The sequence below is a fragment of the Hypanus sabinus genome, chromosome 1, assembly GCF_030144855.1.
Source record: "Hypanus sabinus isolate sHypSab1 chromosome 1, sHypSab1.hap1, whole genome shotgun sequence".
NCBI lineage: Eukaryota > Metazoa > Chordata > Chondrichthyes > Myliobatiformes > Dasyatidae > Hypanus > Hypanus sabinus.
In genome coordinates, this window is record NC_082706.1 from 142,328,666 (window position 1) to 142,345,191 (window position 16,526).

The 16,526-nt window shown below is 49.3% G+C and overlaps 1 protein-coding gene across 15 annotated transcripts in view; it reads left to right on the forward strand.

Annotated features, from left to right (window-relative positions):
• LOC132398296 (zinc finger protein 521) overlaps positions 1-16,526 on the forward strand; it is a 475,733-nt gene that overhangs the window by 168,149 nt on the left and 291,058 nt on the right. For all 15 annotated transcript variants that reach the window (XR_009513618.1, XR_009513619.1, XM_059977555.1 and 12 more), the window contains one exon: positions 10,965-14,428. Coding sequence is in view for 13 of the 15 variants with exons in the window: in XM_059977555.1 (XP_059833538.1) it covers positions 10,965-14,428 (3,464 nt within the window). In the remaining 2 variants the exon portion in view is untranslated. The remainder of the gene's footprint in view (positions 1-10,964; positions 14,429-16,526) is intronic.

The following is a 16,526-nucleotide window of genomic DNA, read 5'->3' on the forward strand; positions in this document are numbered from 1 at the left end:
GTTTTGAAAGGGCAGCCCTCTATCCTGAGGCTGTGCCCAGTTGTCCTAGACTCTCCCACCATGGGAAACATTTTTTCTACATCTACTCTGTCTGGGCCTTTCAACTTTTGAAAGGTTTCAGTGAGATCCCTCTCATCCTTCTGAATTCCAGTGAGTACAGACCCTGAGCCATCAAATGTTCTCCATAAGATAACTCTTCATTCCTGGAATCATCCTTGTGAACCTCCCCTGGACCCTCTCCAATGCCAGCACATCTGTTCTCAGATGAGGGGCCCGAAACTGTTCACAATGCTCACTATTCACAAAGTGAGACCTCACCAGTGTCTTATAAAGCCTCAGTATCACATCCTTACTCTTGTATTCTACACCTCTTGAAATAAATGCTAACATAGCATTTACCTTCCTCACCACTGACTCAACCTACAAGTTAACCTTTTAGGGTGTTTTGCATAAGGACTCCCAAGTCCCCTTGCATCTCAGATCTTTATACCTTACATCTCACATTCCTCCCCCACTCTTTATACCAGCCATGTCCCCTCCCCAATCCCAGTCTTGACGCTGAGTTTAGACTGTCAGTTCCTTCCCTCCTCGACAGATGCTGCTCAAACCATTGAACTCCTCCAGCGACACGTAAAATGGTGAAAGAGCTCACCAGGCCAGACAGCATCAATGGAGGAAAATGAACAGAATTCCCACATCTTGTGTCTCCATGTCAAGTTCTTTACGAGTTAAAATTAGCTTCATTTGTCACCGGTACGTTGAAACATGCAGTGATCACCAGACTTCTGGCACCAGCACGCATGCCCACACTCAGTAACTGGCCATATGTCTTTAGAATGAGGGACGGAACCGGAGCACCCGGTGGAAAACCACGTGGTCACGGGGAGAACGTACAAACTCTGCAGCTGGAATTGAACCCTTATTGGTGATTTCTGGCACTGTATAGCGATTGTGCTAGCCACTACACTACTGTGCCGCCCCTTACCCTACTTTTCTACCCTTCTGAATATTGTAGCTCCTGTAGATCAGTGTCCTCTAGGTCAGGCAGCATCTGTGGGGAGAGAAAGCTTTCAGAACAAGTTGAACTGTTGCAAAGGGAGTGCTAGACCCAGTGCCAGTGAAGGAATGGTAAATTATTTCCAAGTCAAGATGACTTTGGGGGGTACCTACAGGTGGCTGCGTTCTCCTATAGCTGCTGCTTTCTTCTTTCCCGGTTACAAAAGTTAGCATTTAGGACAAGTTACCACATTCTCGAAGGCTTGAAAGTTACTTGGTGTGTAGAGCATTCAAAGGGCTAAATATCCAAGCCCATTAAAATAAATTGCTTCTCGTCTTTTCATATTTTTTTGACCACATTAATGAGAGGAATTTGTGCAGTGGGCATTGGTGAGGGGAGACTGCCCTTATGTATTACTGAGAATTTTCAAAATCTGCCACCACTGAAACCATTAAAAATGATTCATTTTATGTGAATTAGGGATTTTATTTGAAGATGATAATTCCAGGGTATGAGGAAACAATTAAAACCATTAATCTTAATTAATTGAACTTCATAAAATAGATAGGGTCTTATCATAGTCTGTAGTTAGACAGCAGTGATTGCTTCACTAGTTCTGTTAATCTCATTCACTGGGTGATGTAAGTGGTGTTCCAGAACCAACAGTTAACTCTTCTACGATCACATTTCTTTCACAGGACTGTTTATTTTGAGTCAGGCCGTGACTTGGAGTATCGTGTACAGTTTTGGTAAATTGATTTATTGTTGTCACATGTACAGTGAAAATCTTGTCTTGCAATACAATCGTACAGATCATTTCATTACTTGGCGTACTGAGGTAATGAAACAGAAAGCAGAGTAAAGGGTTACAGAGAAAGTGCAGTGCAGACAGACAATAAGGTGCAAGGTCATAATGAGACAGATGATGAGGTCGTCAGTCTATCTTTTCATATTGTAACTGGGATTGAAGCTGTCCTTGTGCATGTTTTCAGGCTTTCGTACCTTCTGCCTGATGGGAGGGAGGAGTGGATGGTATGACGGCTGCTTTCCTGAAGCAGCCAGTAGTGTGGAGTCTGAGGAGGGCTTTATGGTTCCTTGTGGTCATACTAAACCACGACGCATCCAGATAGGTGCAGGGATAAACATTTGCAAAGGTCAAAGGGTTTGTTCCAAATTTCTTTAGCCTCCTATTGAAGTAGAGGCGTTCATGAGCTTTCTTGGTCATAGTATCAACATGGTTGGACCAGGCCAGGCTGTGTGTAATACTCACTCCTAAGAACTCGAAGCTCTCAGCCCTCTCAGTACTGGTGCGACAGACAGATGTTCACCACTCCCTTTCCTGAAGTCAGTGACCAACTCTTGTTTCACTGTCATTGAGAGAAAGATTGTTGTCATGACCCCATCTCACTAGGCTGTCTACCTCCTTCCTGTGCTCTGTCTGATTGTGAGAGATATGGCTATAATCGTATCATCTGCAGGCTTGTATATGGAGTTCGAGCAGACTCTAGCCATGTGGTCATGAACATACAGGGAGCAGAGCAGGGCACTGTGGAGTACCACTGTTTAGAATAATCATGGAAGAGGTGTTGCTGCCTATTCGTACTGATTGCAGTCTGTTGGTCAGGAAGATAAGGATCCAGTCATGGTGGGAGGTGTTACGTAACAAGTCTAGGAGTTCGGAGGTGAGTTTGTTTGGATTTGTAGTGTTAAAGGCAGAGCAGAAATCAATAAATTGTAGTCGTACGTAGGGATCTTTACCAATAAGAAGAAATCTGCAGATGCTGGAATTCCAAGCAACACATGCAAAATGCTGGAGGAACACAGCAGGCCCGGCGGCATCAATGGAGGAGAGTAGAGTCAACCTTTCGGGCTGAGACCCGTCAGTGGTGTCCTCCAGTATTTTGTGCGTGTTGCTAAGGATCCTTACTGTCCAGATGCTTCAGAGATGAAAGTGAGGCCAGGAAGAAGGTGTTCACTCTAGACCTGTTTCAACAGGAGAATTGCAATAGGTTGAAATGCTCTTCCGTTACAAGGAAGACAGTATGACAGAGGTATTTAAAATCATGAGTGGCACACATATGGTGAGGGGTCTTTTTACAGGGTGGGGCTATCAAAAACTAGAGGAAGGTTGAAGATGCAAGGTTTAATAAGAACCCAAGGGTTAGCATTTTTACACGGTAGGAACCAGAAGAGGGGTTGAGGCAGGTATATTGGATATTTTAAAGTACTATGTGGACAGGTATGTGAATGGCAGTAGTTTAGAGGGATACGGGCCAAGTGCTGGGAAAAGGAATAAGTTTGAATATACATCTTGGTCAGCATAGGCAGATGGGTTGAATGGCCTTTCTCCAATATTAAATTGAAAAGCTTACAGAGAAGATTTACAAGGTTGCTGCTGGTCAAAGTTATAGGGAGAGATTTAGCAGCCTAGGACTTTATTCCTCGGGATGTAGGAGACGGAGACTGGAATTATACACTCCAGAGAGCCCAAGAAAAGCTCCCTCACTAAGTGTATTCAGTCAGAGATCGATGGGGCTTTGTATATTGAAGGAATGGAAGAACATGGGGTTAGCACAGCAAAGTGGAGCTGAACTGGAACATCAGCTGTGATAGTACTGAGTGGTGGAGTAGCCAAGAGGGGCCAACTGGCCAGCTCCGGCTTTTGCTTCTTATATTCTTACCTGATTATAAGGTAGGTGTGTGTGTGTGTGTGTGTGTGTGTGTGTGTGTGGAGGTGAGTAGTGCAGAGTGTCTGTGTGTCAGACTCAGTGAGCTGTGTTGATTGTGCACAGCTCCTGGTCCTCTGCTGACATGTTTAAAACGAGAAGAGGATTTGATTTGGTAAATGCTGAGAAACTATTTCCTCTGGTGGGATGTGGGCTGCGTGGAGCATGGTGTTAATGTACGTGACGGACCATTCAGGAGAGACATCAAGAAACACTTATTCACACAGAGAAGTAGAAATGTAGAGTTCTTTCCCCCAAAGGGCCGTGGTTGCTAGAATAATTGGAGCTTTCAAGACAGAGATCGATAAGTTTTTGTTAGGGAGGTTTATCAAGGGACAGCAGCAAAGGTGGTGAATGGAGGAGATGGAAATCAGCCATGATTTCATTGAACCACAGAATGGGCTCAAGGGGCAGAATGGCCTTGCCCTAATCTAATATGGATAACTGATAAACCTTCAGGGGAGTAATTAGGAGCCAAAGTTTGGTTGGTAAGAAGAGTTTTGTGAAGATTGTTTGAAACTGATAAGATAAATATTGAGAAGGATTGTGAAGAGTTAGGACAATGTAAGAGGAATAGTTGGTTAAAATCACAGCCCAAAGAAATTCCTGCTTTTCTGTAACACTAGGTCCTGTTCAACTTGCACATTATTATTCAGTGTGGCTGAGGAGTGATGGGTATTGGAGGAAACGGTTAAGAACACACAGGAACAAGCCCTTCGGCCCACTGTGTCTGTGCCCAGCACAATGCCAATCTAAATAATACTGTCCTTCTGAACATGATCCACATCCCTCCATTCCCTGCCTGTTCATGTGTCTGTCTAAAAACCCATACAACAGATCCTTATCGTATCTACTTCCACCACCATCCCTGACAGTACATTCCACTCACTGTTAAAAAAACGTCCCTACACATCTCCTCTGAAATTTTCTCTCACCTCAAACCTATTTGACACTTCCACCCTGAGGAAAAGACTCCGCCAGCCTACCCTATTTATGACTCACAATTTTATAAATTTCTATCAGATTGCCCCTCAGCCTCCAGTGCTCCAGAGGAGTCAACTCAAGTTTGCCCAACCTGTCCTTTCAGCTAATACTCTCCAATGCAGGCAACGTGCTGGAGAGCCCTTCAGTATCCTGGATCTTGACTGTGGTTTTTCCAGCACCACTCCTGTCGTCCTCTGCATTTTGTTGCCCCAGTGCCTTTCAGGTGTGCTGAGAACTCACAACTAGATTGTAAAACAGCCGGAGTCTAAAAGTCACTTGGTGCAGTTAGACTGAATGGTAGTATAACGTGTAACTGTGTAAATGCATGACTGTGGTGGTATGTGAGTCTTTGAGTCATAGAAAACTACAGCACACAAACAGGCCCTTCAGCCCATGTAGTCTATACCGAACCTGCCTAGGCGCATGATCCTGCACCTGTACCATAGTCCTCCATACCCCTTCGATACATGTACCTATCCAAACTTCTCTTGAACTTTGAAATTGAAATCACATCCACCACTTGCACTGACAGCTCGTTCCACTCTCTCACCACTCTCTGAGTGAGGATGTTTTACCCTTAACCCATGACCTCTAGTTGTAGTTTCACCCAGCCTCAGTGGAAAAAGCCTGCTTGCATTTACCCTGTCTGTATACCTCTATCTGCTCAATCTTCTATGTTGTAGGAATAAAGTTCTAACCTAGTCAATCTTTCCTTATAACTTAGGTCCTCCAGTCCTGGTAACTCCCTTGTAAATCTTCCCTGCATTCTTTCAATGTTATTTACATCTTTCTTGTAGGTAGGTGACCAGAAGTGCACACAATACTCCAGATTAGGCTTCACCAATGTCTTATACAACTTCAACATAACCATAAAGACCAAAAGATATAGGAACAGAATTAGGCCATTTGGCCCCATTGAATCTGCTCCGCCATTTCATCATGGCTGATCCATTTTCCCTCTCAGCCCCAATCTCCTGCCTTCTCCCTGTATCCCTTCATGCCCTGACCAATCAAGAATCTATCAACCTCTGCCTTAAATACACCCAATGACTTGGCCTCCAGAGTTGCCTGTGGCGATGAATTCCACAGATTCACCACTCTCTGACTGAAGAAATTCCTCCTCTTCTCTATTCTAAAAGGATGACCCTCTATTCTGAGGCTGTGTTCTCTGGTTGTAGACTCTCCCACCATCAAGGCCTGCCGGCATTCAAAAGGTTTCAGTGAGGTCACTGCTCATTCTTCTGAATTCCAGTGAGCAGAGGCCCAGAGCCATCAAACACTCCTCATATGACCAGACTTTGAATCCCGGAATCATTTTCATGAAACTCTTTTGAATCCTCTCCAATGTCAGCACATCCTTTCTTAAATAAAGAGCCAAAAACTGCTCACAATACTCCAAGTGAGCCCTCACCACTGCTTTATAAAGCCTCAACACTACATCCTTGCTTTTATATTCTAGTCCTCTTGAAATGAAAGCTAGCCTTGTATTTGCCTTCCTTACTACTGACTCAAGCTGCAAATTAACCTTTAGGGAATCCTGCACAAGGACTCCCAAGTCCCTTTGCACCTTAGATTTTTGAATTTTTTCTCCATTTAGAAAATAATCAACCCTTTCATTTCTTCTACCAAAGTGCATGAAAGGGTAGACTATTTTCTCCTTACTTATGTACTCAGTACATTGATCTATGAAGGCCAATGTGCCAAAAGATTTCTTAACGCCAATGTACCTATGATGCCACTTTCACTGAATTGGGCCTGTATTCCTAGATTCCTTTGTTCTACTGCACTCCTCAGTGTCCTACCTCTCACTGTATAAGACCTACCCCAGGTGAACCTCTCAAAATACAACACCTGCGGCTTGTCTGCATTAAATTCCATCTGTCATTTTTCAGCCCATTTTTCCAACTGGTCCAGATCCCACTGCAGACTTTGATAGTCTTCTTCGCTGTCTGCTACACCCCAAATCTTGGAGTCATCTGCAAATCTGCTGATCCAGTTAGCCATATTATCATCCTGATTGTTGATACAGATGAGAAACAACAGTGGACCCAGCACCGATCCCTGCAGCACACCACTAGTCACATGCCTCCAGTGAGAGAGAATGAACATGTGTGTTGCTCGAGTTTTCCAGCATCTGTGGATTTTATTATTTATCTGTGTGATTGAGTTTGTGTGTTAGGTAATGAGTTAGTGGGTAAATGTGCTGGAGCTTGTCAGTGGTAACTGGGTTATTGCTGCCACGTGTACAGAGGTACAGTGAAAACCTTTGTCTTGTATGCCAAACAGATCATATCATTACTTCAGTACAGCTGGACAATAAAGCACATAGTCATAGCCAGGTAGATTGTGAGGTCAAGAGTCCATCTTAATGTACGAAGGGAATATTCAATAGTCAGTAACAGTAGCTGCCACCCCACCCACCTCTGTATTCTGAACATCATTCGCTAATTTACACCATCTTCAACATGATCCTACCACTGAACACATCTTTCTTACCCCCCCTCCACACGCTTTCCACTGGGCTTGCTCTCCACTTGACTCTCTTGTTCACTTGTCCCGCTCCACTGATCTCCCTCCTGGAGTTTAACACTGCAGTCTTGACAATTGCTACACCTGCCCAGATACAGGACCCCGTACCCCGTCCTTCCTTGGGGCCTCCTCTGCAGTGGTGAGTCTCAATGTAGATTAACGGCTAATTCACCGGGCACCTTTGCTCCATTCACCATAAAAGGTGGGATTTCCTGGTGGCCATCGACTTCCCATTTCACCATTTTGGTCTGTTGCCACCTGTACTGTCGCTTTCAGATTGGAGAAGCAATACCGGATAGCCTCCAACCTGACGGCATAAATATCGATGTCTCTCCTCCTCCTCCTTTCTCTATTCGTCCATTCCCTTTCTGGCTATTGCTGCCCATCACCTCACCCCGGTATTCCTTCCCCTTCCCCTTCTTCCATGTCCATTCTCCTCTGTTATCAGATCCCTGCTTCTTCAGCCCGTTACCTCTTCCACCTATCACTTCCAAGCTTCTTACTTCTCCCACACCTGCCCTCCTTCCCTGCATTCAGTTTTGCCTGTCTCCTGCCCCTCTTCCACCTTCTTATTCTAGCTTCTTCCCCCTCCTTTCCAGTCCTGATTCAGAGTCTCGGCTCAAACTGTCGACTGTTTATTCCTCTCCATAGGCGCTGCCTGACCTGCTGTGTTCCTCCAACATTTTGTTTGTTTTTCTCAGCACTTTCAGCATCTGTAGAATCTTGAGTCAGGGATAGAAACTGTTTTTGAGCCTGGTGGGAGCAGCATCCCAGCTTTTGTATCTCCTGCCCAGTGGGAGTTGGAGAAGAGAAGATGCCCAGAGTGGGTTCGAGGATCTTGATTACACTGGCTCCTTTACTGAAGCAGTGAGAAGTGTAGACTGGATGGATGAGTGTCTGTGCCAGTGTAAGTGTGAGTGAAGGAGGGTGAGTGTGAGTGTGAGAAAGAGAGTGTGTGTGAGAGAGAATGTGTGTGAGTGAATGTGGGAAAAATTGTGTGTATGAGTGTGTGTGAGAGAATGTGTGAAAGAATGTGTGTGAGTGAGTGTGGGAGAAATTGTGTGTGTGAGTGTGAGAGAGAGATTGAGTGTGTGTGTGAGAGAGAGAGAGAGAGAGTGTGTGTGTGTGTGTGTGTGTGTGTGTGTGTGTGTGAGAACATGTGAGTGTTGTTCTCGTGCTGTGATAGCAGCGAGAAGTGCAGTCAAATTTTGAAAGCAAATTTCCTGCAATCAAGGATCTCAACCTGAAATATCAACTGCCTACAACAAATCCTGTAACAAATGCTGCCTTACCTACAAGCATCGTAATGCTTTTTAATTAACTACTCTCAATGATTCAAACATAGAACAGTACAGGCCAAATTTGAAGAAATGAGAAAGGATCTAAAAAGCATAGATTGGGACAGGTTGTTCTCTGGCAAGGATGTGATTGATAAGAGGGAGGCCTTCAAAGGAGAAACTCTGAGAGTGCAGAGTTTGTAATTTCCTGTCAGGGTTAAAGGTAAAGTGAATAAGAATAAGGAATCTTGGTTCTCGAGGGATATTGGAACTCTGATAAAGAAGAGAGAGATGTATAACATGTATAGGCAAAAGGGAGGAAATAAGATGCTTGAGGAGTGTAAAAAGAGTAAGAAAATACTTAAGAAAGAAATCAGGAGGGCTAAAAGAAGACATGAGGTTGCTTTGGCAGTCAGGGTGAAGGATAATCCTAAGAGCTTCTACAGGTATGTTAAGAGCAAAAGGATAATAAGGTATAAAATTGGTCCTCTTGAAAATCAGAGTGGTCGGCAATGTAGAGAACCAAAAGAAATGGGAGAGATATTAAATAGGTTTTTTGCATCTGTATTTACTAAGGAAACTGGAATGGAGTCTATGGAAACAAGGCAAACAAGTAGGGAGGTCATGGAACTTATACAGATTAAAGAGGAGGAGGTGCTTGCTGTCTTGAGTCAAATCAGGGTAGATAAATCCCCAGGACCTGACAGGGTATTCCCTCGGACCTTGAAGCAGACTAGTGTTGAAATTGCAGGGGCCCTGGCAGATATATTTAAAATGTCAATATCCACAGGTTAGATGCCGGAGGACTGGAGGATAGCTCATGTAGTTCCGTTGTTTAAAAAAGGCTCAAAGAGTAAGCCGGGAAATTATAGGCCGGTAAGTTTGACATCGGTAGTAGGTAAATTATTGGAAGGTATACTAAGAGATAGGATCTACAAGTATTTGGATAGACAGGGACTTATTAGAAAAAGTCAGTATGGCTTTGTGCGTGGTAGGTCATGTTTAACCAATCTATTAGAGTTTTTCGAGGATGTTACCAGGAAAGCGGATGAAGGGAAGGCAGTGGATGTTGTCTACGTGGACTTCAGTAAGGCCTTTGACAAGGTCCCACATGGGAGGTTAGTTAGGAAGATTCAGTCACTAGGTATACATGGTGAGGTAGTAAATTGGATTAGACATTGGCTCAATGGGAGAAGTCAGAGAGTGGTAGTGGAGGATTGCTTCTCTGAGTGGAGGCCTGTGACTAGTGGTGTGCCACAGGGATCAGTGCTGGGTCCATTGTTATTTGTCATCTATATCAATGATCTGGATGATAATGTGGCAAATTGGATCAGTAAATTTGCCGATGATACAAAGATTGGAGGCGTAGTGGACAGTGAGGAAGGTTTCCAAAGCTTGCAGAGGGATTTGGACCAGCTGGAGGAATGGGCTGAAAAATGGCAGATGGAGTTTAATACAGACAAGTGTGAGGTATTACACTTTGGAAGGTCAAACCAAGGTAGAACATACAAGGTAAATGGGAGGGCACTGAGGAGTGCAGTAGAGCAGAGGGATCTGGGAGTACAGATACGTAATTCCCCAAAAGTGGTGTCACAAGTACATAGGGTCATGAAGAGAGCTTTTGGTACATCGGCCTTTATAAATCAAAGTATTGAGTATAAGAGTTGGAATGTAATGGTGAGGTTGTATAAGACATTGGTGAGACTGAATTTGGAGTATTGTGTGCAGTTTTGGTCACCTAATTACTGGAAGGATATTAATAAGGCTGAAAGAGTGCAGAGAAGGTTTACAAGGACGTTGCCGGGACTTGAGAAACTGAGTTACAGAGAAAGATTGAATTGGTTAGGACTTTATTCCCTGGAGCGTAGAAGAATGAGGGGTGATTTAATAGAGGTGTATAAAATTATGATGGGTATAGAAGAGTGAATGCAAGCAAGCTTTTTCCACTGGGGCTAGGGGAGATAAAAAACAGAGGTCATGGGTTAAGGGTGAAGGGGGAGAAGTTTAAAGGGAACATGGGGGTGGCTTCTTCAAACAGAGAGTGGTGAGAGTGTGGAATGAGCTGCCAGATGAAGTGGCAAATGCGGGCTCACTTTGACATTTAAGATAAACTTGGACAGGTACGTGGATGAGGTGTTTGAAGGGATATGGCCCAGGTGCAGGTCAGTGGGAGTGGGCAGAAAAATGGTTCAGCACAGCAAAGAAGGGCCAAAAGGCCTGTTTCTGTGCTGTAATATTCTATGGTTCTACAGCACCAGAACTCGCCATTTGGCCCACAATGTCTGTGCATACCATGATGCCAATCTAACTAATCCTACCTGCCTGCATATGTCCATATGCACAGATATACAGGATGGGTTGGGCAGATGTTGGGAGGGGTAGGGGTGACAAATGTAGTGGGGGATGAATGGTTACACGCACTGACCGCCCTCTCCTCTCTTTCCCTTGCAGACGGCCCCGATGCGGAGGATGACCCCTCGTGCTCATGGCCCCCCTCCTCCCCGTCCAGCAAGGACCAGGGCTCGCCGAACCACGGTGAGGGTCTGGAGGTGGGCGAGGAAGAAGGCGGGGCCGGACTGCCCTACCCCTGCCAGTTTTGCGACAAGTCCTTCAGCCGGCTGGGCTTCCTGAAGCACCACGAACAGACCCACGGGGACAAGCTGCCCTTCCGCTGCACCTTCTGCAGCCGTCTCTTCAAGCACAAGCGCAGCCGTGACCGCCACCTCAAGCTGCACACCGGCGACAAGAAGTACCACTGCAGCGAGTGCGAGGCTGCCTTCTCCCGCAGCGACCACCTCAAGATCCACCTCAAGACCCACGCCTCCAGCAAGCCCTACCGCTGCCCTGTCTGCCGCCGGGGCTTCCTCACCCCCAGCTCCCTCAGCGGCCACATGCAGGTTCACGAGAAGCCCAGGGGCGGGCCTTCCCCTCCCCCCTCCGCCCCCTCCTCCACCTCCTCTTCCTCCTCCTGCTCCGCCGCCGCCATCTCCCGGCTGGACGGCTGCTGGAGGCCGCCCGAGAGCCGGAAGTGCAGCCGGTGCGAGGAGGGCTTCGACCTGCCCGAAGAGCTGCAGCGGCACATCGGGGAGTGCCACCCCGAGCGCTCGCCCTCCGAGGAGGACGCCGGTGTGGGGGGCGTGGTTCTGGCCCCCACGCCGGGCCCTGGCCCCGGCCTGCAGTGCGCCTGCTGCTCCGAGCCCTTCGCCGAGGAGGGGGCGCTGCTGGCCCACGCCGGCCGCGCCCACGGCCGGGACCAACCGCCCCGTTGCGGCCTCTGCGCTCAGCGTCTGCTCTCCGCCGAGGAGCTGCGGGCCCACCTGGAGGCCCACCGGCGGGCCGAGGCCGCCGGCAGCCGCAGCCCCTCGGTGGTGACCCTGGGCTACGCCTCCGTCTCCAGCACCACGCCCGACTCCAACCTGTCGGCCGACAGCTGCTCGGCCGTGCCCGACGGGGGCAACCCCGCACCCCAGCCTCAGCCCCAGCCCCTGCTGCTGCTGCCCAGGCAGAGGAGCAGGAAGAGGGGATCCCAGCCAGCGCCAGACGGGGCCGGCCCCCTCCTCAAGCGGCCGCGCGAGAGCTACAGCTGCACGCACTGCGCCCAGCGGGCCTTCAGCAGCCTGGCGGTCCTGCAGGCTCACTTGAAGGCCGCGCACCTGGACCAGCCTGAGCAGCTGCACCCCTGCCAGCTCTGCCTGGAGAGCCTGCCCTCCCTCCTCAACCTGCACGAGCACCTGCGACAGGCCCACGGCGGTGAGGCAGAGCAGGCCCTCCCTCCGGCCCCGGCCGCCATCGCGGCCTCCTCCTCCCCTTCCCCTTTCCCCTGCAACTTCTGCTCGGAGGCGCCAGCTGATCTGAACAGCCTGCAGGAACACATCCGCCGCTGCCACAGTCTGGCCACCGGGCAGCCCCCCTCCAAGGGCAGCAACGCCTTCTTCTGCCCCCACTGCCTGATGGGCTTCCTGACAGAGGCCTCGCTGGAGGATCATGCCCGGCGGACCCACTCCCAGACCACCCCGGCCCCCAGCCTCGACTCGCCCTCACTCCTCGCTGCCACCGCGCCCCACCAGGAGCCCCTGCTGGAGGTCTACTCATGCCCCTACTGCACCAACTCGCCCGTGTTCAGCAGCGTGCCCCGGCTCAACAAGCACGTGAAGGAGAACCACAAGAACGTGCCGCTGGCCCTGGCCTACGACAATGGAAGCCGCAGATCGAGCCCCGCCTCGCCCGAGCAAGGGGGCCCCGTCAAGGTGGGCCAGGGAGGGTCCCAGCTCGCGGGCGAGTACTCCTGCAGCCAGTGCGGCGCCAAGTTTACGTCGCCAGATGGCTTTCAGGCTCACCTGAAGACGCACCTGGGCGCCGTCCAGAGGAAGCTGGCCTGCCCGCAGTGCAGCAAGGAGCTGCCGAACCACGAGGCGCTCCTCAAGCACGTCACCGTCCACTTCACGGTCACCTCCACCTACTACATCTGCGAGAGCTGCGACAAGCAGTTCACCTCCGTCGACGACCTGCAGAAGCACCTGCTGGACATGCACACCTTCATCTTCTTCCGCTGCACCCTGTGCCAGGAGATCTTCGACTCCAAGGTCTCCGTCCAGCTGCACCTGGCCGTCAAGCACAGCAACGAGAAGAAGGTGTACCGCTGCACTTCCTGCAACTGGGACTTTGCCGGCGAGGCCGAGCTGCAGCTGCACGTCAAGCTGAACCACCTGGAGCACCGGGGCAAGGCGCACCGCTGCATCTTCTGCGGTGAGCTCTTCGGTACCGAGGTGGAGCTGCAGTGCCACGTCACCAGCCACAGCAAGAAGTACAACTGCAAGTTCTGCAGCAAGGCCTTCCACGCCATCATCCTGCTGGAGAAGCACCTGCGCGAGAAGCACTGCGTCTTCGAGGGCCGGGGCCCGGCCTGCGCCGCCAACGGGGCCTCCGAGTCGCTGCACAAGGAGGACGAGGAGGTGGCAGCGACTGCGGCCGAGCTGCAGACCATCCTGGCCAACCACCGGGAGGCCCAGAGCAGCCGGGATGGCAGCGAGGAGGACCTGGACGGGGCCGAGACCATGTACGCCTGCGACATCTGCGGGGCGGCCTACACCATGGAGTCGCTCCTGCAGAACCACCAGCTCCGGGACCACAACATCCGGCCGGGGGAGAGCGCCATGGTGCGGCAGAAGGCCGAGCTGATCAAGGGCAGCCACAAGTGCGACGTCTGCTCCCGGACCTTCTTCTCGGAAGGCGGGCTGAGGGAGCACGCCCAGACTCACCTGGGCCCGGTCAAGCACTACATGTGCCCCATCTGCGGCGAGCGGTTCCCCTCCCTCCTCACCCTCACCGAGCACAAGGTGACGCACAGCAAGAGCCTGGACACCGGCACCTGCCGCATCTGCAAGATGCCGCTGCAGTCGGAGGAGCAGTTCCTGGAACACTGCCAGATGCACCCCGACCTCCGGAACTCCCTGACCGGCTTCCGCTGTGTGGTCTGCATGCAGACCGTCACCTCCACGCTGGAGCTGAAGATCCACGGGACCTTCCACATGCAGAAGACAGGCGGCGGCCCGGGAGGGCAGCAGGCCCAGCGGGGGCAGCCCCTGCCCAAGCTCTACAAGTGCGCCTCGTGCCTACAGGAGTTCCGCTCCAAGCAGGACCTGGTGAAGCTGGACATCAACGGGCTGCCCTACGGACTGTGCGCCTCCTGCGTGGGCGGGGGAGGGGGGAAGCGGACCGGCACTCCTCCCGCTGGCCCCGAGGGGGCGCCGCCCCAGAGCCGCTGCGTCAGCTGCAACGTAAAGTTCGAGAGTGAGAGCGAGCTGCGGAGCCACGCCCTGTCGGCCCACTCCGAACCGGCACCCGAGGGCACCCGGCGCCCCAGGACGCCCCAGGTCTCTCCCCTGTCCAAGGTCAGCCCGTCTCAGCCGGAAGAGGTAATGGCGAGGGGGGAATCGCAGGGCTTCAGGGTATCGTGGCCGGGTGTGGGAAGGGCATGGGAACTTTGGTCGTGGTGCAGGAGGAGTTCACTGGAATGCGGCCAAACGGTTCAATGCCGACCAAGATTCCCTGTTGTATCTCCATCCACTGCCCTTCCATAGGGTCATAAAGTCAAACAGCATGGCAACTGGGCCTTCTGCTCTACTGGGCCACACTCATGAAGATTCCCTGTTGAATCTGCTTCACTGTCCTTTCATAGGATCATGGCTCTTTGCTCAACTGCTCCATGCTGGCCAAGATCGAAGTTGCTTTGCCATTGTCACATGTACTGAGCTACAGTTAAAAGCTGGTCTTGCATGCCATTCAGACAGAGCAAACCATTACACAGAGCACTGAGGCAGAACAATAACAGAATGCAGAGTAAAATGTTACAGTTACAGAGAAAGTGCATTGTGGGTAGACAATACAATACAAGATTAGACAATGACAATCAGAATCAGGTTTATTATCACCAGCCTGTGTCGTGAAGTTTGTTAACTTAGCAGCAGCAGTTCAATGCAATACATAATGTACAAGAAATCAATTAATCAATCGCGATATATGTATATTGAATAGGTTAAAAGGTGCAAAAACAGAAATAATATTTATTAAAAAAGTGAGGTAGTGTTCACAGGTTCAAGTCCATTTAGGAATCGGATGGCAGAGGGGAAGAAGCTGTTTCTGAATCGCTGAGTGTGTTCCTTCAGGCTTCTGTACCTCCTACCTGATTGTAACAGTGAGAAAAGGGCATGACCCGGGTGCTGGAGGTCCTTAATAATAGATGCTGCCTCTCTGAGACACCACTCCCTGACGATATCCTGGGTACTTTGTAAGGTAGTCCCCAAGATGGAACCCAAGAAAGATTGTGAGGCCAAGAGTCTATCTTATTGTACTAGAGAGCCGTTCAATAGTCTTATAACTGCAGGGTAGCAGCTGTTTATGAACATGCTGCTTTGTGATTTTATACTTTTGCATGGTGATCTGTATACCTTTTTCTTGGTGCTCTAGTTCCCATTCCCCTGCAAATTCGAGTTCCATGGGGATGGGAACCAGAGCACCAGAACAGATAGTGGAGTGGTTGTGGAGAAAGATATTGTTAAGCCTACATACAAAGTCAGGATTCAAAAGGTCCCAACTAGAGAATGCGATGCTACATCTCCTATGAGGGAAACGCTAAAGGGGGAGGGGTGGCATTACTAGTCGGGGAAAAAGTCATGGCTGTGCCCAGACAGGTAGACTGAAGAGCCCTACTACTGAAGCTTTATAGATAGAGCTGAGGATTAGCAAAGGTATGACCATGTTAATGGACTTATATCACAGACCGCAGCATTTAGAGGAGCTAATTTGTAGAAATTGCACGCTGTTAACACAAACATAAAGTTGTGATAGTAGATGACATTAACTTTCCACATATTGACTGGGACTCCCATTCTGTAAAAGGACTGGATGGGAAAGAGTTTGCCAAATGTGTTCAGGAAAGTTTCCTCAACCAGTACATAGAAGTCCCAACTAAAGAGTGTGATAGTAGATCTCCTGTTGGGGGTTGAGACAGAGCAGGGGACAAAAGTTTGTGTAGGGGAACACTTTGCAACTAGTGACCATAGTACCACTAGTTTCAAGGTAATTATGGAAAAAGATAGGTCTGGTCCTTGGTTTGGCCTTTCTCCAGTTCTAAATTGGAGAAAGGCCAACTGTGATGGTATCAGAAAGGATCTAGCAAGTGTAGATTGCAACATGCTGTTTTCTGGCAAAGGTGTATTTGGTAAGTGGGATCCTTCAAAAGTGACATTTTGAGAGTAGAGTTTATAGGTTCCTGTCAGAATAAAAGATTTGATAGATTCCCTGTCAGATTTAGGAAAACCTGCTTTTTGAGAGATATTGAGGCCCTGGTTAAGAAAAAGAAAGTGCAGTGCAGATCTTGGCAAACAGAAATCAATGAGGTACTTGAGGAGTGTAAGAAATACAAGAGAACGCTTAAGAATGAAATCAAGAGGGCTAAAAGCAGACAAGCTGAGGGAGAATCCTGATGGTTTCTATAGATACACTGTATTAAGA